This window comes from Rhea pennata, chromosome 26 (genome assembly GCF_028389875.1).
Source record: "Rhea pennata isolate bPtePen1 chromosome 26, bPtePen1.pri, whole genome shotgun sequence".
NCBI lineage: Eukaryota > Metazoa > Chordata > Aves > Rheiformes > Rheidae > Rhea > Rhea pennata.
Window position 1 is genome coordinate 5,079,215 of NC_084688.1, and position 20,281 is coordinate 5,099,495.

At 53.7% G+C, this 20,281-nt stretch overlaps 1 protein-coding gene across 1 annotated transcript; it reads left to right on the forward strand.

Annotated features, from left to right (window-relative positions):
- Positions 1-493: 493 nt before the first annotated feature.
- SMARCD2 (SWI/SNF related, matrix associated, actin dependent regulator of chromatin, subfamily d, member 2) lies at positions 494-20,247 on the forward strand. Its single transcript, XM_062595436.1, has 13 exons — positions 494-574; positions 11,948-12,132; positions 14,409-14,451; positions 15,035-15,157; positions 15,297-15,416; positions 15,611-15,706; positions 16,356-16,457; positions 16,801-16,962; positions 17,358-17,455; positions 17,817-17,952; positions 18,163-18,285; positions 18,478-18,579; positions 18,976-20,247. Exons 1-13 carry the CDS (start codon positions 548-550, stop codon positions 19,027-19,029), a joined length of 1,371 nt encoding a protein of 456 aa, XP_062451420.1. The 5' UTR covers positions 494-547; the 3' UTR covers positions 19,030-20,247.
- The last annotated feature ends 34 nt before the right edge of the window (positions 20,248-20,281 follow it).

Below are 20,281 nucleotides of genomic sequence, written 5' to 3' on the forward strand. Positions count from 1 at the left end.
ACACGTGCACATTCACGCCAACATGCACACGCATATACGCGCACATACACATGCATACACATGCGCACCAACATGCACACGCATATATGTGGATGCACATACACACGCGCGTGCACACACACGCACGCACGCGCGCACACAGACCCGCGCGCGGGGGGAGGGGCCGCCGCAGCCACGTGCGCCGCGGGCGGGCGGAGGCGAGGGGCGGAGCGCCGCGGGCGGGGGGCGGGGCCCGGCCGGGGGGCGGAGCGCCGCGGGCGGGGGGCGGGGGGCGGAGCGCCGCGGGCGGGGGCGGGGCCTGGCCGGAGGGCGGGGCCGCGCGGTGAGTCCCGGCCCTGGGCGCCGCCGCCGCCGCTTCCGAGTAAACAGCGCGGGCGGGCGGGCGGGGGGCCGCGAGGCGCCCGCCATGGCCGGACGCGGCGCCTTCCCGCTCAGCCCGCTGCCCCCCGCCGCCGCGCCGCCGCCGCCGGGGCCCGCGCCCGGCATCCTGCGCGGCCCCAGCCCGGCCCCGGCCGGCGCCGCCGCCGCCGCCCCGGGCTACCGCCCCATGGGGCCGGCCGCCGCGCAGTACCAGGTGAGGCCTGGGCCGCTCGCGGCGGGCGGGCTCCTCGCGCGGCGCCCTGGGCGCGCGCGTGGGGGGCGGATGAGGGGGGAGGCGCCGGTCCCCACTCGGGGCAGGGCCCGACACCGGCCACGAGTGGGGCTGGCTCGTCCCCGCTGGGGGCAGGGTGAGGCTGGGCTCCCTGCGTGAGCGTGGGGGTGGGCGCCGTGGGTGCCGGCCAGGCCCCACGGAGGGGGCAGGATGCAGCAGGGGCTCCCTGGGCACCCGTGGGGGTGCTGGCTGGGCCCCACTCAGGGCAGCGTGTCGTGGGGCTCCCAGCACTGGTGGGCTGCGGTTGCCCCGTTCCTCACGGCAGCGTCTCCGGAGGCCGCGGCCGGGTCCCGTTCCCCTTGCCGGGGGGCTCCGGCAGTGCCGAGGTCCCGCTCGGTGGTGGGTGCACCCGGGGCACCGTTTCCCTCTCCGCTGCTGGCACCAGCTCGTGGGAAGCCTGGTCCTGCCCGAAGCTGGGAGAAGATGGATATCCCTGCGCGGGATGTGCCGATTACCATCCGTCCCGCTCCTCTCGCGGGACCCAGGATCTGCACTCAAATCCTGTCTGGAGCGTAGAAAGTCCCTTTCAATAACCCCAGGGTGTTTGGTGCCTCCTGGAAGGGAGGTTGGAGGGCAAACTTTTACTTGAAAGCGCGGTCCGAGCTGTGCCCGTTGGGATTCGGCGGCTTTGTTTGGCGTTGGTGTCCGGAGAGGTCTGGCGGGCAGCCCCAAAGGTGCCGTGTTAGCAGCTCACTGCCCTTCAGCAAGGCAGGAAAAGTTCCTTTCTTTTGGTGTTTTTTATTTTCTTTTGTTGTTTTTTTTTGTCTTTTGGGGAATGTGTGTATGGGGACAAAATGAAACATGCTGCAGGAATGTACTTGAATCCAACCGTGCTCTTATGTGTTCCAGATCCCCTCTGCTTTCCCAGTGGAGAATCGCACGGGGGTTGAATGTGCCCTTTAGCAGCTTCTCAGTCTTCAGCGGGAAGTGCTTTTGACCAGGGGAAAGAAGTAAACTGGCAGAGTGGCTGCTTTGCCTACGGCCTTGGCAGTTAGGACGGAGGAAATATGACCAGCGCGCTAGGGCAGCGTTTCCTTATTTTTGAGGCCCTTTAAATAAATGTAGTTAGGAGCAAATGCCCAGTGAGAGACTGGTGTCCTCTGCCGTTACAGATGAGGTAACCGAGGTACAATAGACCCATGTTTTCAAGTGGTAATCATTTTGGAGAGAAATGAAGGCAGCTGCTGCCAAACCTCTCTGTTTCCAGAAAATGCTCTGAGATTTTTATCTCCTAGCACAACTCTGTTGCTCTAAAACCCTACTTCTTAAGATGGCAGCTCTGTCGGCATGGGTAATATTATGAGTTCCCAATTAAATCCTAGATAACATTATTTTCTTACAACTTCCAGCAGGTAGGAGGTCTACATGCACTCAGTATAGTGGACCCAGCTCCTTCAGAGTAGCTGCGTGTGCCGTCTTTTCTTGTTCTTCATGGTTTCTAACCACTTAAAAATCCCCATAAAAGTTGCTAGCAGCTGAATGTTTGGCAGCATTGCTGTGCAAATCCCATCCATTTTAGCAGCACAGAGTGATAGTCCGGGTCTGCTGTAAACACCCAGCAGGAACCAATGCGTGTAACTCCATATCTGGGCTGCGGTGAGACCCAGGGACCACAGGCTGTTCATCTGCTGGGCTGAGAAGAAACAGTTTTGGAGCAGAGGAGGCACAAGCCACTCCAAGATGAGGTCATGTGTCTAACTGCAGCTTTGCAACCATTTCTCATTGCACAGAGCTTCCTTGAAGCATATTTATATGCATCTTTTGCAAATTTAGGGGTAACTATTTAAAGTACTGGATGCATATTTTCAAAAGGAAGCTGAAGGGGTGAGGAGATGATGGGAGAGCAGAGCAATGCTTGTTAAGCTTGGGAGAAAGAGCAGAGACATTCAAGTGCCTCTAAAGTGGATCTGATCAATGAGTAGCCCTTGAGAAGCCAAAACCAGTGAAACTGTTCTCTTTTCTACCTGAATGTTTTGTGAACAGTATATTTTAACTGACACTCAAGTTTCTGCTTCTCCCTGTGTGCACAGCTTGCCTGTTAGTTGGCTCTTGTGCACATGGTGATTATTTTGAAGAGGTTAGGCTTCTGATTTAAAGCAATTTCTTCCAGTCATTCTTTGGAAGTGGAGGAGCCCAGTTATGCAACAGATTCTTAGTCTCTACTGATCGCCACCTTCAGAGCTGCCACGTTATTTGCATGGATTAAAACTTAAGAAAAAAAAAATCAAACCAAGGGAATTTCCAACTTGTAAACTTAATTAATACAAAATGAGGAAGCAACCTGAGTAGCCTTAAAACACGGAAGAGCCCTGAAGTGAAAATCGAGATGGTGTATCCAAGGCCAATCTGAGCATTAACCAACGGTTGCAATTGTAACTTGATTCAAAGGCCTTTCAGGCCAGGAGAGATCTTCTCGTTTACCCTGACCTGCAGCACAGCAGGTTGCAAAACACAGCCTGGGAGCTGTGTGTCTGGCTTAAGCAGCCAGTTTTGAGTAAATAGGCTAACATATGCATTTCTTCCACCCGTGCTGGCCGTAACACTGTGATCAAAGCAGGTGTTTGGAGCATACGGCTGGCATAGGGTGAGACCCTGAGCATATGCCGCTGAATTGCGGTATTTGGTAAACTGAAGCCGCAGGAAAGCAGGATGCAGCTAGGTCTGCGGGGTGGTTCGAGCTCCGCAGTGGCAGCGCGCAGTGAGCGTTCCTGGTGTCTGGCTAGGAATTGTGTCTGGCTGGCGGTGTGCTTGTGGAGCTGCCTTGGAGTGGGAGGGCTGAGCGGGTATAATCAATACGATCTGTTCTTTGTTTTGCAATTTTCAGGCGGGGAAAAACGGCCCCTCCTCACCACGAGTGGTCACCCCAGCTGTACCCACAGAACTTCTCTGGGGGGTAGTGACTCAGGCCCTGTTTGCTCTGTTATGCCCTGCTTTAATGAAGAGCTTAATTCATTACTTGGGCACTGGAGGACACAACAGCTTTCAGTGACTCTCATCTACGCCAGTGAGCGCTTAGGGGCTTTTAAATCAGTGGATTATTACACATATGTTAATCCTTTGACATCCTTGTGTCTGCTGGTTATTCACTAGCAGCTCACACAGGGAATTTGAGAAAGCAGCTCCTTTGGGCACCGTGGCTGAGTCCTGGTTTTCTGTCACATGGTGGTAGCAGATCGGGGGGCCTGATGGTAGCTGAGACTGCCAGAGCAGCCAGACACTGCTCCTGTATCTGCAGCAGAAAGGAGAGGGTTTTTTCAGTAGGATGATCAGGAAATGGATGATCAGCTGAGCTTCAGCAGGGCACTTGGCAGCGTGTTTGTGTGCAGAGCCCTGGTCTCTGTCCCTGTGCAGCCTGCCAGTTCGCCTGTTCACGTGGGCACCTGGAGGACCTGCACAGAGGTCACTGTTGAAGGGTTTGGCAGGAGTGTGGTTCAGGGGAACGGCTGCCTGGAAAATGGGGAGCATACAGCTTCCACATAAAGCAGGCTTCTGCATCAACTTGAAGGCTCATTGGAAACCAAATTCAGTTCACACCCCTAGCAGAGAACGATGAGTGCTGGGGAGCAAAAAGATAGGTGTCTAGGGAGGTTTTAGAAGGAGATGAAGCTCAAACGTAGTGCAGAGAGTGAAGATAAGGTTTTGAAGGGATGTCAGCCAATTACAGTCCATGTAGCTCATGAGCAGAGAAAACTTGCCTCCAGCCTTTCTTGCTTGCCAGGTAGATGTGTGGCTGCAGAAGCTGAGTCCTGGGATGGAGCCCTACCCTCAGCATCTTGTGACACAGGCGGTTTGTGCTGGCCAGAGTAAAACCAGCAAGAGGAGGAATTTCTTCTGTTTACTAGGTTGCTAGTTTAGGGGATTAGGAGACTCTTCCCGAGTTAACACATGGACACTGTGGTAGGGAACAAGCTTGATTCTGTGGCACAGCAGCTGTCAGTTCTTTAACTCAAGGCGTGCGGTGGAGTGTGGGCTCTGTACAAAATGGTGCTCTGCCCTTGAAGTTACCCTGGGCTAATGCTTTACTGGCACAGCTAGGTGGCATAAAGCAGTGTAAGTGCCCTATTAGAAAGGGTTTTCATTGACACTTGCTGACAAGAAGGAATCCTATTTCCGGGGCACTGAAGGGCTGTTGCAATCCAGACAACTGCTAACTAAATAATTTCTGAGGAACCGGGAGGTTGCAGTTGCTTGGATTCTTTCTGTACAAAGCTCTGGACGCGTACCATCAAGGCAGATCCTATCTTGGGGCTTACAGTTTGCACAACCCTTCTAATTCAGAACGGATGGCATGTGTATGTATCTGTTAGCGATGCAAGAAGTTCACTTGGAGAAGGACTTGCCTGTGGACTATCCTTGTGGTTTGGTAGGGGCATTAGGAAAGAAACAGGTCCCTCTAAGCAGGATGCAGTTGTGGCTCTGTGATTTAGTCGCTGAGAAAAAAGCAGTGTGAAAGAAAGTGAAGTAATGCTTCTTTGAGAAGTCAGTGCAGGCAGTCTGGACTTGAGGAGCTGGCAGAGGGTAACATGCTCATCACTAATATGGAGCCACATTATGAATGCTGAAAAATGGAGTGGCCTGCAAGCGCTGGAGTGTATGCAGTGCAGCACGGGAGAGGAGGAGAAAGCAGTGTTTCTGCTCTTTGAGAAAGGTTTGGTGTGGCTCAGCATGGGCTCGAGGAGAAGGGCTTGGGCTGGAGCTGCAGCAGAAAGCAGGAATCTGCCTCTTGCCCGGCTGCGTGGGTGTGATGCTGCTTGGGCTGTGAAACCCCACCCTTCTCAGGGGAGATGGTTTCCAAGGCAGGTTTCATCAGAGAGACTCAACATTGGAGATAAATTAAGTGATGATACAAAACAGATAAATACTATCCTCTTGGGGTAGAAGAGAGGAAGGCAAAAACAGAACCCAGGGAACCCTTTGTTTCTGCTGAGGCAAAGTGACAATGAAGTACTGCCAGGTAGAAGACACCTCCAGAACTTGCTGTTGAAGACTCCTATGCCACAGGATCTTCCCAAGAGCGCTCTCCTGGTTTCTTTTCCTTATTGGAGGGTCAAACAAGGCTGTTCTCTTGACAGCTCAGTACTGCTGCAGTGCCAGTGTGTCCTATGCCAGGGACATAATTCTGATCTTCCCATGTGTTTCTAGTCATACCTCCACACTGTTACTGAGGCTACCAGAGTTTCTCTGTCGAGTGGGAACCCAACACTCTTGTTCCTGCCTGCTGTTACACCCATGCTAGGGTTTGATTCCCAGTGACCTTTATTTTCTCCTGCTGGCTGCATTCTTCTCTCCTCAGACTTGCTGTTTTGTTTTTTTGGTTCCTGCTCCATGTCTTGCCTCCTGCCAGTAAAATTTCCCAAAAGGATGGCCTTATCTTTCTGCGTTGTTTTTCAGGGAGAGCAGTTTATCATGGCGCTGCAGCATGTCAGTGCTAGGTGGAAGTCCCAGACTTGAACTGGAGCATCAGTTTTGTAAGCTTGCCAAGCCCTTGTGGTGTGGAAGCTGCTGAGAAAACCTGACTAGAAATGGCATTTCCTCTGTGGACCCCGAGTGTTGCCGTGTATAAACCTGGTGTGCTTGTACTGTGTCCCCCCGTTCTCTCTGTAGCAGAGGGCAGCAAAACTGCTGCTTCGGTCCTGGCACAAGCATCTGGACTGTGCTGCTTCTTCAGCTTGCGTTGAGGCAGTCAGGACCTCTGACCTGTAACATCTGTGGTTTCAGATGTGAAACCACAAACAGACAGGTTTGTCTAGACCCAAATATCAGCTGGTGCTTGATATGCTGCCAGCGTGTGTCTTAAATCTGTTCAATTTCTTTGGCTGTTCCTTTGCCCTTCTCCTTTTAATTTACTACTTCCTCGTGCTCAGTTTTTGGTTGAAATGTGATCTAACTTTTGAAGCTACATCTGTATCAAAGTACTGCTGATCTTCCAAGCATAACAAGTCACGTTCCTGCAGCAGCGTGTGTGCAGTTCTGGGCCTGCTGGGAGCAAGGTGCTGTGCAAGGGCTTGTAGCAAACGAGAACATCTTAACAAGAGTACCTTCCGGCTGAAGATCTTGGTCTGCGTCGTCAGCACTAACCCAGGCACTGCTGGCGTCCTCCCAAGATAGATTTGCTCACAGATAAGAACTAAGGCACGGAGGGGAAGTGTGGTTTCGGAGGTATGCTTTGCAGGCTTGGTTTGTCCAAGCAGTGTGGAATGCTGCATTGAGCAAGTGGCTTCAGAGAGTCAAGCTTTCCTTGAGATCAGCCTGGAGTTGATCTAAAATCCTGTTTGAACGGAGTCTGTGTGTCGTGATGGGAGGTGCTGCTGTTTGGACTTGTGGGGTTTCTGAAGGGACTTGCAGGAGGAGCCTTTACCTGGCCCTTGTCCAGGCTTTGCTTCCAAAGCCTCAGGCAAGGATGCATGTGGGCTTTCACTCATTAAAAGTTAGTGTGTACAAAGTTTGATCACTCCTTTCCGGACAGAACAAAATGGGATGTTTGTCAGGAAAGCCCCGTTCAAAATTTTTTTTTTAATTTTTATTTTAATGAGCACTTCTCAAGGTTCACTCTGGACAGTTTGTAGGAAGCTGTTGTAACTGAAACCTCCTGAATCCAAAAATATGGGGCAGAGCAAGGACTGCACTCTGATCTGCAGTACAAATGCTACAGAGCAGGACTGGAGCTCTGGGGCAGTAGCTTAGCTGAGCTTCAGCCCTCTTGCAAGCATTAATCCTTCACACCGTGACCCTTGGGTTCCTTGTGAGGAGCTAGTGCAGAGGCACGGTGGGATGCGCTTTTATTTGCAGTACAGATGGTCCTCATGTTTGTGCTGTGCTTAGGAAGAGCCTTTCCTGTCACTGGGGAGCTGCAGGAAAGAATTGTGTTCTTTGAACAGCGATGAAGACTGGCTCTTGACCTGCCTTCCAAACTGCTGTCTTTTTTCAAACTTGCTCTTGCAGATCTGCCCTTTGATTTCTTGCTCCCCTCTTTTATTTATTTATTTTTTTTTTGGTCCTTGTTGCTACTAGCATCTCATTTCTGGCCTGCCCTTCCTTAAGAAGGGGTCTTTGGCAAGTGCACAGGCTTCTGTCATGCGAGCGAACGTCCATCACGAAGCTTTCCAAACTCACATTAGATCCAATTGAGGCTGACTCTAAACAGAGCTCCCCAAATGCAAAAGGCCTGTGCATTGACCTGGGATGAACTGCTAAACTACAGCCAGCCCCTATTCGTTCTTTCAACTTTGGCAGGGAACAGAAACAAGCTGTTTTCTGTCCCGTTTCCAAATGGCTCTCCTCATTCTCCACGGGGAACTCTGGATGGGATCCAGCTTGTTCCTTAGAATGGAGCTCGCAAGATTTGCCCTTTGTTCGCCCCACTGGCAGGAGCAGCACAAGGAGGTCGAGGCAGTGGGGCAGAGAGGGTGGCTGAGACAGCATCTGGAAGGACTCGGACAGTAGCGCTGCCGGAGGAAAATGGGTGGAAGGAATGCCCCAGCCAAGTCCAAGAAACATTATTAGCCAAGAATCTGAGGAAGGTCCTCTTGGTTTGAACTGGTTTAATAAAATTTCCTGAATTTAAGCCTCTTGCATTGTGCTATTCTCAGGGCTTCTGAAGGGTGCTGGAGGCACACTTTACCCTGCTGGGCTGTAATGCTGCTTAATGGCTTAGCCAGAGATTTAGGGCTGCAGTGTTTGAGCTCAGTGTTGGGTGCTTGCAACCGTCAGGCAGAGAGTGAGGTGACTGGTGGTCACTTATCAGCCCCAGACAAGGATATGGTTGCTGATTGAACCTGACACAAAAGCTGCCCTGTCTTGCTGTGCGACTTCTCCATTAGCTCTTTGGAAATCTTGAGGATAAAACAGAGAAAATCTGCACAGAGGATTGTGCCTTTCCTTTTTTTACTCCTCAAAGGGATCCAATGCGTGTCCCTGATGGGCTGTAGCTCTCCCTCCAGACAGCTTAACTGTGGCTGATGATTCTCAGTCACTTGTGCAAGCTATGTTAAAACCAAGTATAAGAGATGCATTCATCCCTGTACTGATTTTTCTCCTACCAACAGAAGGTCTCTTTCTGGAAGCAAATAACTTCTATGGCCTTTCTATGGCCAGATAAACTTGCAGAAGTCTTTGAACAGAAGATTGTCACTTGTGAGCTTTCAAAGACCTTCTGAATTGACTTCAAATGGCCTCAAAATCTCTCATTTTGGGGAGATTCAGGAATCTGACCAAAGAAGCAGCACAGCAAGCTAGTAGGGACTCTTGGGGCCTGGTTTTTAGAGCAATGAGAAGTGTAGGGCCTGGGGTCAGGAGCTGGTAATCACCTCAGCAAAAGCCAAGTGATGTAGCCAAGATGGCTGCTGACAGTGTCCCCCATTCAAATGCTCGGGTTGCAGGAGGCTGCTTGCAATCCCTCAAGTTAGAGGTTGAGAATGTGCGTGGACTCAGACTGGTTGCACCATGGTCTTCAGTGTCCTGCATGTGCCAGCAGCATCTGAGAAACACCCCGTGGGCAGGTGTTTCCTAGAAAGCCATCCGTCTCCTCTGTGCTCCCGGTGGCTCTAGAGGGCTCCCTGGGGTACAAAGTGACCAAGTGCAGTCATGTCCTTACGTAGCTTTCCATATTTCCCAGGTTCTACTTTGCTAATTAAAAGTTTCACAGCCTCTTCTCGGGGTTTATCTGTTCTCCAAAAGGCCTCGCAGGCTGAGTCTGTTAGCGTGGCTGCTGGAGTGCAGCTGTGCCGCGCTGGCTCAACGCAGCCCTTATCCCACTGCTGCTTCATTTATTTATTTATTTATTTATTTGTGTGTCATGAGGATGCAGATCTCAGGCCTGCCCCTCCTGATAGCTCTGCCTTTGAGGATTTCTTGACGACAAACCCTGCGAAACTGGGTTCTTGCTTTAGCGATTTTGGCAAAAGAGGTGATACTGGCCACGGTCAGCCCTTGGCAGTGCTTGTGCAGTCCTGCTTGTCATGAGGCATTGCACAAATGTGGCTGATCAAAAAGAGAGAAACATCTGGGGGCTGTTAGGGGAAAAAATTAGCTCTTGCCTTGGAGCTCTCTGCTTTTCTGCCCTTGGCAGGCAGTGGGAGGGGGTGATGCTACAGTCTTGCACGTGTGCTGGGTGGTGAAACGGCTCTGCCAGGTGAGATGTTTTACCAGCACTGGGGACACGCACACCAGAAGCAGATGGCCACCTCCAGCTTCCTTCACCCTCGCTTCTGCATCACGAGAGGTGATCACAGCGCTGGTGCTCACCCCATCCTGAGGCAGATTAGTGAGCCAAGGATCTGAAGGTGCTGCTTCAGAGCGACACCGAGCAAAGGTGAAAACAACATATGATTGTGCAAGCGGTCCCGTCTGCTTGCCCTGTGCACGTATTTTTGAACCTCCACATGCGGCACTAATTCCGGCACTTCCTGGCCTGTTGGTGCTCGACTTCCCAGCTGTAATCTGCTTTCAGATGGAGAGGTTGATACGTTGCGGGCTCTCCTGTTGAAGTTGGCATTTCCTGAGATACCAGGGCCCCAGGCCTTGTTAGCTGGCAGGAGAACCTTTCCCTTGTTGCCCAGCAACTTGTACACAGTCCGCTCCACTGGTCTGTTTGCCTTCCCTGGCTCCTCTGCTCTACCAGAGAGGAGGTGAGTGGGTTTTAGCTCTGGCTGCCCATCCAATAAGCCCACCTTTGGCTGCCTACACCTGGGAAAGCTGCAGTGGGTGGTCTGCTGGAGGCACTTTCGCATCCCTACCCCTCCCAAGACTCGCCGCTGGGGCAACGCGGTGGGGAGGTTGTCCTGCTGCTGTCCTGGAGAAGACTGCTTTCAGGGCAGCTGCTAGCTGGGTGTGTTTGTGAGCTCCCACCCATCACGAGTGGGGTTTGTGCTGGGATTAATGCTCGTATGCAAATAAATTTGTCGGCCCACAGCTGGGTTCCCCGCTCCTTTGGGAGATCAAGGTAGCTTCGTTCAGTCTTCTTCACAGAACAGGCATGCCCTGTGTGCACCAGCTTTTCTGCAGGAAGCAAAGGTGGGAGGGGAGCAGTGAGGGTTATCCTAGCTTGTTGAGGAGCCTGTGGCAGCAGAGAAATGTTGTTCTGCTGGCTTGGTGGCTTTCCTAGACTAACCAGCTCCTTGGCAGCAGGGAGCACGCAGATCAAAGGATCCCAGAAGGCAGTTGGCTTAAACTGCTATTTGAAGCGTGCTGGAGCACGTAGGGGTGGGCAGTCATTTATGGGGTGCTCTAACCGTTTCTCAAGTACCTGAGGGCTGTGTAATGTAGACCTGATAGTACTAGCAGTGTAGGCTTGCTGATGCCACCTTGCAAAAGCACTCTGCTCCAGGGGACGTGGAAGGACTCTGAATGCTTCCCTGGCTCAAGACTCTTCGCAGGAAGCATTAGGTTTCAGGTTGAGGCCTTGTGAGTGCTTTTCTGGCCCTTAGTTGGAGAGCTGGAGTGAGCTCTTGCCTCCATCAGGCCTGATCTGACCCCGTTTCCTGTGCCTGAGGAGGGCTGCATCCTGCTCAGCTTCCTTCCTGCATGCCAGCATTGTGCACGGTGCTTTGGGGAAGTGGGCTAATCCTAATCCCTTCCCATGTGTCACATCTACCAGCAGCAGTGCTTTCTGGAGAGGAGCCCGTGCAGCACTACTGCACAGCCCGTGGTGGTGCTAGCCCCCTATGCCGGTAACACTTAGCCCCAGCAGCTCATGGTGTCCATAGGGTGGAGGCTTTGCAGATATTGGCCTTGGTGACCTGGTTTGTGCCCCTCCAGGTTTGGCATTTCTTACTGTGTGGGGAGAAGCATGGCGATGGCATGGGCCTGTGCACAGACCTTGTCCCGCTCCTGGGGAAGCAAGCGCTGGTGGACAGGGTTTCCCCCGCGCCAGCAGCCTCTGTTCATGTCCGTTAGCAGGAGTGTAGGGGCCCCTGTGGTCGCTGCTTCTGCTCTTCTCAGTTCTGCTTTCCTGTCACCCTTTCTAGAGCGCTGAAGGCCACAGCTCACCAAGCAACGGTTCCTGATGTCCTTTCCTCCTCCCTCCCGCTGAGTCATCCCCTACCCTGTCCTTCACCCACACTTTGAGGAGCAGGGATACAGCTGTAATGCTAGGGATGGGGTCCTTGGAAATCTCTCTTGGAGAAATAAAGGTGCCAGCAGGGCTTGGTAAGGTCTTGGGAGCTGCATTTCCTCCATGTGGCACCTGCTTCGTGCTGATTAGCAACCAGTGATGATCACATCAGGGGCTGTAGCTTGGGAGAAGCTTCCTGGCAGAGCAGCGTTTAACATACATGTTTTCTCTCTCCCTGCTGCTAGCGTCCTGGGATGCCACCAGGAAGCCGGATGCCTATGGCAGGACTGCAGGTGGGACCCCCGGGAGCTCCCCCCTATGGAGCAGCCTCTCCAATGAGACCTGGCCTGCCGCAGTCCATGATGGATCCCTTTAGGAAACGTCTGCTTGCTCCCCAGTCGCAGCCGCCGCTGGCCAGCCAGAGGAGAGGGTAAGGAGTTGGTGCCCTCCTGTGCTGGGGGCAGATGGGAGAGCGCTCACAGCAGGGTGACGGGGTTAATGTGCTGGGTCTGGCCGCTGTCTCCTAGTTGCACTTCTGCCGCAGAAACCCTCAGCTTCCTCTGCCTCCCTGCCTGTCTGCGGAGGGGTGAGCTGCCTGCTAGAGGGGAGGCAGTGAGCACTACTAGCCTGCAAACTCCTCCAGCTGGCCCCACCAGCGGGTAGGAAGCCTGCCAAAGCTTGGCACTGGGATGCGATAGCAGTGGGTGGAGATGGGGACAGAGATCACTTGGCTGGCCGCTTCCCTGCACTCTGATCTCCACGCCAGTAACCGAAAAGCCTCACCACGTGCGTTTGCAGTTGCCAGAGGCTGCAGCATGGGCTCTGTCTTTCCCCTTCTCATGAGGGGTTGTGCTGCATCCTGGCACTGGCGAGCACAGACATAATTGGCAACCGTTTCCCTCCCCTTGCAGGAGGCAATTGGAGGTGCAGAGAGTGTTTCTGTTCCCAGGCAGTGTCAACAGGCCATTGGGGGGGGCACGAGGGTTACAGGTTGCAGAGACACTCCCTGAAGCTGTGGTCTCGGTATGACTGTTCATTTGGGCTGGTTTCTGTGAGCTGTGGGGCTCTGCCAGCAACTCCTCAGTTGTTTACGATTCTTCTAAGCCCTTTGGTCTGTTCCTGTTTTCAAGAGGGCTTCTTGATTACTTTAGGCTGTTTCTCAGGGCTGGATCTCATGGTCTTAATGGATATTCAGGTCCGGTTCCCTGCCCGGGTTGTGTGGTGGGGCTGGAAGCTGGTGGGTCTATTGACTTAGCCAAACTGAGCAAAATGGCTTTGTGATCCCTTTGCAGAGCTCTGTGCTTGGAGAGTTACTGTCTTTCTATGCTGCTGGTGGGAAAGCAGTGGCTGCTTGGTGCTCCAGAGCAAATTGGAAATTAAGGAAAAGGGGCAGTTCACTAAACAAGGGTGTAAGCAGCCAGATAAGACGGCAGCTCTATTCCTGTGAGCAGGCAATAGGTCTGTATGGGGGTCAGCAATGCCTCAAGTGTGGAGCTGTGTGGCTGGGTGCAGGGTCTGTGCTGGCTGTGCTGCCTCATTCCTGTCGAGGAGACTAGGACCTACCAGCTGTTAATAAGGTGGCCAAATCACGCAGGACGGAAATGCTCAATGGGATGCCCAGCTTATTTGGTGGAAAAGCTGAAAGAGGCACAGTGACCCCCCACTTAGCTAGACCTGGCCTTGCAGTGTGCTGCTCCTGCTTGAGCAACTATGGGAGGAACGGAGCCTGCAGTGCCCAGGAAGGGAGGCAAGCCCAGAGTGTTGGGACTAGTTGCTGTGGTCAGATAGGGTGTTACAAGCTTAGAAGAAGCTAAAATGGCTCTGAGCAAGGCTGCAACTCTGTAGTGGCACTGAAAGCCCAAAATCCATTACTTCTAGCCTGCAATGGTTTTAGCCCCATAATGGCAAGGATGATCTGGATTTCAGCTATTCAGTTTCTTAGGGAGCTCCTGGAACTCACTAGAGTTCTCTGAGCTTTAGTTTGTAGCTTTGGGAGAATGTGATGGCCAGTTCCAGAATGAGAATAAGAGAGTATTGTACTACAAATAGATCAGAGCTGGAGCAAGCCTGAAGTTGTAGCTTTGGCTTGTACCCTCTTCTGCTTGCTTCTGTCCACTTTGAGCAAGTGCAGTGCAATGAATTGGGCCTGGGGATTGGATTTCCTTCCCTGACGATGTATTTTAGAGGTCCAACACCTTCCTCTCTAAAAGACGTCTTGGCTTGCCCATGGGGCTATAATTCTTTCTTTATTTGCTTTCCAGCACTGACCCAATGGTTTGTGCTCTAGATGCTTTTATGGCCTTTCTTTGTTCCCCTTCTGCAACTTCAGAACACCCATCACATGGGAAAGCTTGGAAAAGGGAACTTGTTCCCTCAAATCATTCAGTGCCCTGCAACAGGAGCCTTAACTCAGCCTAGCTCAGGTTGAGACATCTGCTTGGCACACAGCTAGCATTGCCAGTGTAAATCCCTTCCCTAGAGCCCAGCACTATTCATGGTGTGGATGGAGCCAGAGGTGTGACCAAGCTCCTGGTGTATAAGCAGAGTTTGCTGGTGGCCCCCAGACCTGCTGCTTCCTGAACCTGGGCCATGCAGTAGCTTCCACTTGGCAGACAGCAAAGCCCAATGTGCCATGTACAGAGGGCTTCAGTATCTTGGTTTTTTGGTTTGATTTTTTTTTTTTCATTGTCTCCATGCTTCTTGCAGGGTGAAAAGGAGGAAGATGGCTGACAAGGTTCTACCGCAGCGGGTGAGTGCTGCTTTGGCACTGACAAACTGGGTAGCAGCATGGGGAAGGAACTGAGCTGCTGGAAGGAGGTGATGCATCTGTGTTGCCTTCCCAGGGCAGCAGGGGAGACAAGATCTCTGTTTGAGCAGACTCTCAATGGATTTCGTCCTGCCTTCCCTGGCTTTTCTGCTCAGTCCCAAACTGGCCTGGAAGTCAACTCTCTGCTGGGGTAGCAGGAGAGGTTCAGAGTGCACATGGGTTGGACAACCAGGACTTTGGGTAAACAAGGATCAGCAGTGCCTTGGAATGGAAACCCCAGGTAGCTCCTGAGCCTCTCTCCTGGGGCGTTTGGGTCCCTCTAGACAACCTAGGGTTACGTTCATCCGTCTGTGACACTGGGCAGACTCCTGGACACAGTGGCAGGCTCCAAACTGCTCCACAGCTGGGGAAAGCTTTGCAGAGCTTTAGAAAGGAGCAATTGTGCTGTCGTGACAGGCTGGCTGCTTGTTTACTCCTTGGTCTATTGGTCCGCCTGGGGCTTTGCCCGAGGGTGATGCCGGTGGTGATCTCAGCATGTGAAAGACTGACCATCTCCATTTGACAGATCCGGGAGCTGGTCCCAGAATCCCAGGCTTACATGGACCTCCTCGCCTTTGAGCGCAAACTGGACCAAACCATTGCTCGAAAGAGGATGGAGATTCAAGAGGCCATTAAGAAACCACTGACGGTGTGTGGCAGCCCTGGCCAGTTGGGAGAGCAAGTAGCTGTGGGGAGGGGGAAAGTGAGGGAACCTGCAAGGTGGGTGCCGCTGTGAGTGCTCACCCTCTCACTCCAGGCATCCCCCTTTTTGTTTTTCTGTTCCACAGCAAAAGCGGAAGCTGAGGATTTATATCTCTAATACCTTCACCCCAGCCAAAGAAGAAGGGGAGGGTGGTGAGCGTGTGGCCTCCTGGGAGCTACGTGTGGAGGGCAAATTGCTGGAGGACGTAAGGATGTGGGCAGGGATTGGGGCTAGAGTCTGCAGGCTGGTTGGGGGCGGGGGGAGGTTCTGCTGGTTTTGTGAGAGTCTCTGAGATTGATATGGCTCTCTGAGTTTCCCAGGTGCCGGAGGCAATGTTCTGGGCTGAGGCGCTCTGTGGTTGGCAGTATCAGGCCAAGCCTGTAGTGCTCTGTTTTGCAGCCAAGCAAGCAGAAGAGGAAGTTCTCTTCCTTTTTCAAGAGCCTCGTCATCGAGCTGGATAAAGAGCTGTATGGGCCAGACAACCATCTGGTGGAGGTAAGACGCACACAGTGGGGCTGCAGGACGCTTTCAGCTCTGCTGTAAGGCTGGCTGTGCATCTAGGGCAGGATGAGGAGAGCCTTTGGCCCCAGTAGGCAGAGGGAGGTAGATGGGTGCTGCTGCTTGCCCTGTGGGTGCTTGGCTTCTGTGCTCACTGCCCAAGTGCAAAAGGGGATCAAGCAACGAGTGGAGAGAGGTGGGGACGTGGTGCTGTGTGCGCAGAGGAGCAGTGCTGAGCCTTCCCTAGGGACCAGGCTGCTGCACTTTCCAGGCTTAAGCTTATGGCTGCATTTTTCTCTGTGGTGCTGGCCAGCAGCCCAGGGTGGCCTGCCCTGTCCCCTCACCTGGAGGTCTCCCAGCAGCAACTGCAGCAAGCTCACCCATGGCTGCTTGGCTCTTAACCCTGTCTTGCCTGGGGCTGCAGCTGGGCAGGGATACTCGAGGGACGCATCTGAGTCCTGAAAAAGGTGATGGTGCAGTCCTGCCTGCAAGAGCAAGGGATGGGATCCAGGCTGTCTGCATCTGGTAGACCCCTGTGCAGAGCTTTAGCACCGGCTCTGCTGGCTCTTGACTGCAGAGGCCATTAGCAGGTGTCTCGGGCGTTTTGTAGTCCTGGAGCTGAGCACTGTCCCCTGATTTCTTGTAGTGGCACCGGTTGCCCACAACGCAGGAGACTGATGGCTTCCAAGTGAAGCGTCCTGGTGACGTCAATGTGAAATGCACCCTGCTGCTCATGCTGGATCACCAGGTAGGGGCCCCAGGGTTGTGCGGGTGCTGGTTGTGCCCTGCTGTCCTTCCTCCAGCATGGCCCAACTGTATGGGGTAGACAGGAGGGCACACACCCGGGCCTAAGCTGGGACAGAGCCTTGTCTGTAGCTGTCAGGGTGCTGTGGGGTTGTATGCTGTGGTGCAGAAGTGCAGAGTGGAGTAGGAAAGGAGCACAGAGGGGCTCCAGGCATGGATCTCACATCCTGCAGACAAAAGGCACCCTCATGTATGAAACAAGGACTGTGTGAGGCCCCATGCCTGTGGGAGGAGTCCTTCCAGGTCCTAGACTCCCTTAACCCTAATGGGCCTGTGTGTCCCTGCAGCCACCACAGTACAAACTGGACCCTCGCCTGGCTCGCCTGCTTGGGGTGCACACCCAGACCCGTGCCAGCATCATGCAAGCACTCTGGCTCTACATCAAGCACAACAAGCTGCAGGACAGTCATGAGAAGGAGTACATCAACTGCAACCGCTACTTCCGCCAGGTCAGCCCCATCCGTCCTCCGTATGTGCTCCTGGCTGCGTGCCTGCTGCAGAGCTCTGCAGCCTCAGCCCAGCCCTTGCCCTGCTGCAGTAGCATGGTTTGTCTAAGCTGCTGCTGGGAGGAGAGCACCTATCCCAATCCTAGCAAGGCCAACAGCAAAAGCATCTTTCCTGGCTTGAAATGAGCATCCCAGACCACTGTCCCTTTCAGTGTCTGTCCCTGATTTATGTCCTTCCCCCCCCTCCCCTGCCCCTTTCGGGCTCTGGCTTGCATCCGTGAGTTTGCCATGCATAAATCAGGACTGGGTGAGTTCTCCCTCTCCTGCCTGGCCCTTTCCGCAGCAAGCTGAAGGAGCCCCTGGCATGGGCAGCTAATGCTCTGCTGTGCCCCCTCCAGATCTTTAACTGTGTCCGCATGCGCTTCTCTGAGATCCCCATGAAGCTGGCAGGGCTCCTGCAGCACCCAGATCCCATCATCATCAACCACACCATCAGGTAGGGGCAGCAGGCCATGCTGGGTAGTGTTCCTGGGGGGTGGTGGGCTCTGTCACCACAGGATGGGCTGCCCCGTGCAGCAGCACAGGGACAAGATAGTTCCCTCAGGTGAGGTGCGGGAGTGGAGGGCAGTATCCACAGGTGGTATGAGGCCTAAAGCCCAAAGCAGCACTGAATGCAAGTCATTCAGGAGAGGAGAATGGTTCAGACTAATTGAGAGGCTTCTTGGGATAATCAGGTGGGGCTGGGGTGGTAGTGGACTGCTTATATTGCTGTTGGTGGGGTGGGGGGGTTGTATTCACTCCTATGGGAGAGTGGAGGCCGGGGATGTCCCTCCCACTAATGACTTGTCTTACCCCAGCGTGGACCCCAATGACCAGAAGAAGACTGCCTGCTATGACATTGATGTGGAGGTGGACGATCCCCTCAAAGCTCAGATGAGCAACTTCCTGGCTTCTACCACCAACCAGCAGGAGATTGCCTCCCTGGATGCCAAGGTGCAGAGACTCCCATGAGGTGCCAGCCCTGCCTGGAAGCTGGTGGCAGGGCTGGGACTTGTGGGGTTAGACTGGGCTCAGTGCTGCAGAGAGCTTTGGAGGAGCTTGGTGCCAGCTCTACTCTCCTGTTTTGGGGGACTTTGAACAATTCTAGCTACTGCTCAGACATGCCCCCCCTCAGCCTTCTCTCACCTCTTACCATCTTCCTAGATTCATGAGACCATTGAATCCATCAACCAGCTGAAGACGCAGCGTGATTTCATGCTGAGTTTCAGCAACAACCCACAGGACTTCATCCAGGAATGGATCAAATCTCAGAGGAGGGACCTTAAGGTAAAACCCTGGGGCTGGGCAGGAGAGGAGCAGGGCACATGAGGAGAGCTACCTGCCCCAACTGCAGGGGCAGCACCCAGGCTCCAGCAGTGCCTGGCAGATGGCGGCTGGCCTGGTCCTGTGGCAGGGTAAGGGGCTGAGGAGAGAGCCGGATGGTGGTGCTCAGCACATTGCACCCTGTGCTTTGCTCAGATCATAACCGATGTCATCGGAAACCCCGAGGAGGAGAGAAGAGCAGAGTTCTACCAGCAGCCCTGGGCACAAGAGGCTGTGGGGAGACACATCTTTGCCAAGGTGGGTTCCTTGCTAGGTGGTAGGATGCGGGCTCTTGCCTGCCTTGCCCTGTATACCAGTCCTGGCCTCTTACCCTCTGCCCCCAAAGCTCCTCCAAGGAGGAACTTTGAGCTTCCTGCTGTCTCCATGAGTATGAAATGGAAAAATTCAAATGGAGAAAAAGGGTGGAAGTATAAAACAAGAGGAGGTTGTACAGCAGGAGATAAAGTGCTCGGGTGGGGCCTGGAAGGGTGCTGCTGAGATAGCAGCTGGGGGCAGAAAGGAGGCCAATCAGTGAACAAGGGCAGGAACTGCTTGCGTGGAATGGACTGATCCTCTGGAAAGGATAAGGGCAGCTAGTAGCATGGGTCAGCTGAGTCCCTCTCCCTGCCTGACCACCCCACTGCTCTTCCCCAGGTCCAGCAGCGCCGGCAGGAACTGGAACAAGTGCTCGGGATCCGCCTCACCTAAGAGGCTGGTGGGGGCTCAGGAGCGTCCCTCTCCTCTCCCTGCTGCCTGAGCCTGATGGTACTTCTTACTGGAATCAAATACAGCACTTGCACAAAGCCTACGTGCCTGTAGGGAGTCGGAGCCACTAGTAACCCCTGGGCTCCCCTTGGCCAGGAAGCTCTAGCCAAAGGCAGAGTAGTGGAGGTTCCCCTGGTTTCCCCCTAAGTCCTGCTCTAGCCCTTCTGTTAATGCATCCTGCTTTTGCATCATGCTGCTTGCCTCTCCCCAAGCATTGAATGCAGCCCCTCTGCAAGCATGTTCTCCTGCTTGCTCCCCTCCTCTCCCTGCCTCTGGCCAAAGCCCTCCTGGAGTTGCTGCCCAGCAGGGAAAGCTGCCTGTGCCGGAGGGGGAGGCACTGCCTGCCCTGCCAGCCCTCCCTGGCCCAGCCTCTCCCAGCCACCGCAAGGGCAGGCCTGGCCCTGCCGCTCTTCAACCAAAGTTTGTCCATTCCAAACGCCAGCCCCGCTGGTGCCCAATGTTTTGCACTATTTTTGTGAACAGGTTTTATAAAAAGGAAGCTTTTTGTACAGTGGGTTTGTATTTGATTAATATATTGAGTTCTTCTTACTGCACTCATTGCCTCAATCTATGCAGTGGATTCATGGTGTTCTCAAGGGCTGGCTTGGCCCAGGCTGTTCTTTTTATATGTAACCAAGTTTTTAGTCTTGAGTTTTTGACAATCAGTTAATTACTCCACCCCCTGCTGTTTTACATATGTAGTGACTTGTCTTGTGATTGATACGAGGTATCTGGGGCAGAGGGGTAGCTCTGCCCCGAGGAGGCTGCAGGCAAGGGGGTTGGCTTGGCTATAAGCTCGGGGTCAGAGGGCCCCGGGGGGTATGAGAACTGGAGATGCTGGAGTTAAGGGTTGGGGAGAGGGGGGCAGCTGCAGTGCTGGGATTGAGACCGGTGCCACCACCCGCCAGACCTGCTGAAGTGCCTTTACCCACTCGAGCCTCTGCTGCCCCTTGCCTGCAAACTCCTTGTGGCGTTGGCCTTGCCAGCTGCAGCTGGCGCAGTGGCTGTGAGCGGAGCAGTCCTGCCTCCTCTGCGTAGTCACAGGCAGAAGGGGGGGTGTTTACATATTCACAGGGTGTATGGCTCAGGGGTGCCTGCTCTGCCTCTTGTGTAACCATTTTGTCTATTTTGGATATTTTCTAATAAAAACAGTTAGCAGCAGCTGGTTGTGTGTCTACCGGGGGTTTCTGGTCAC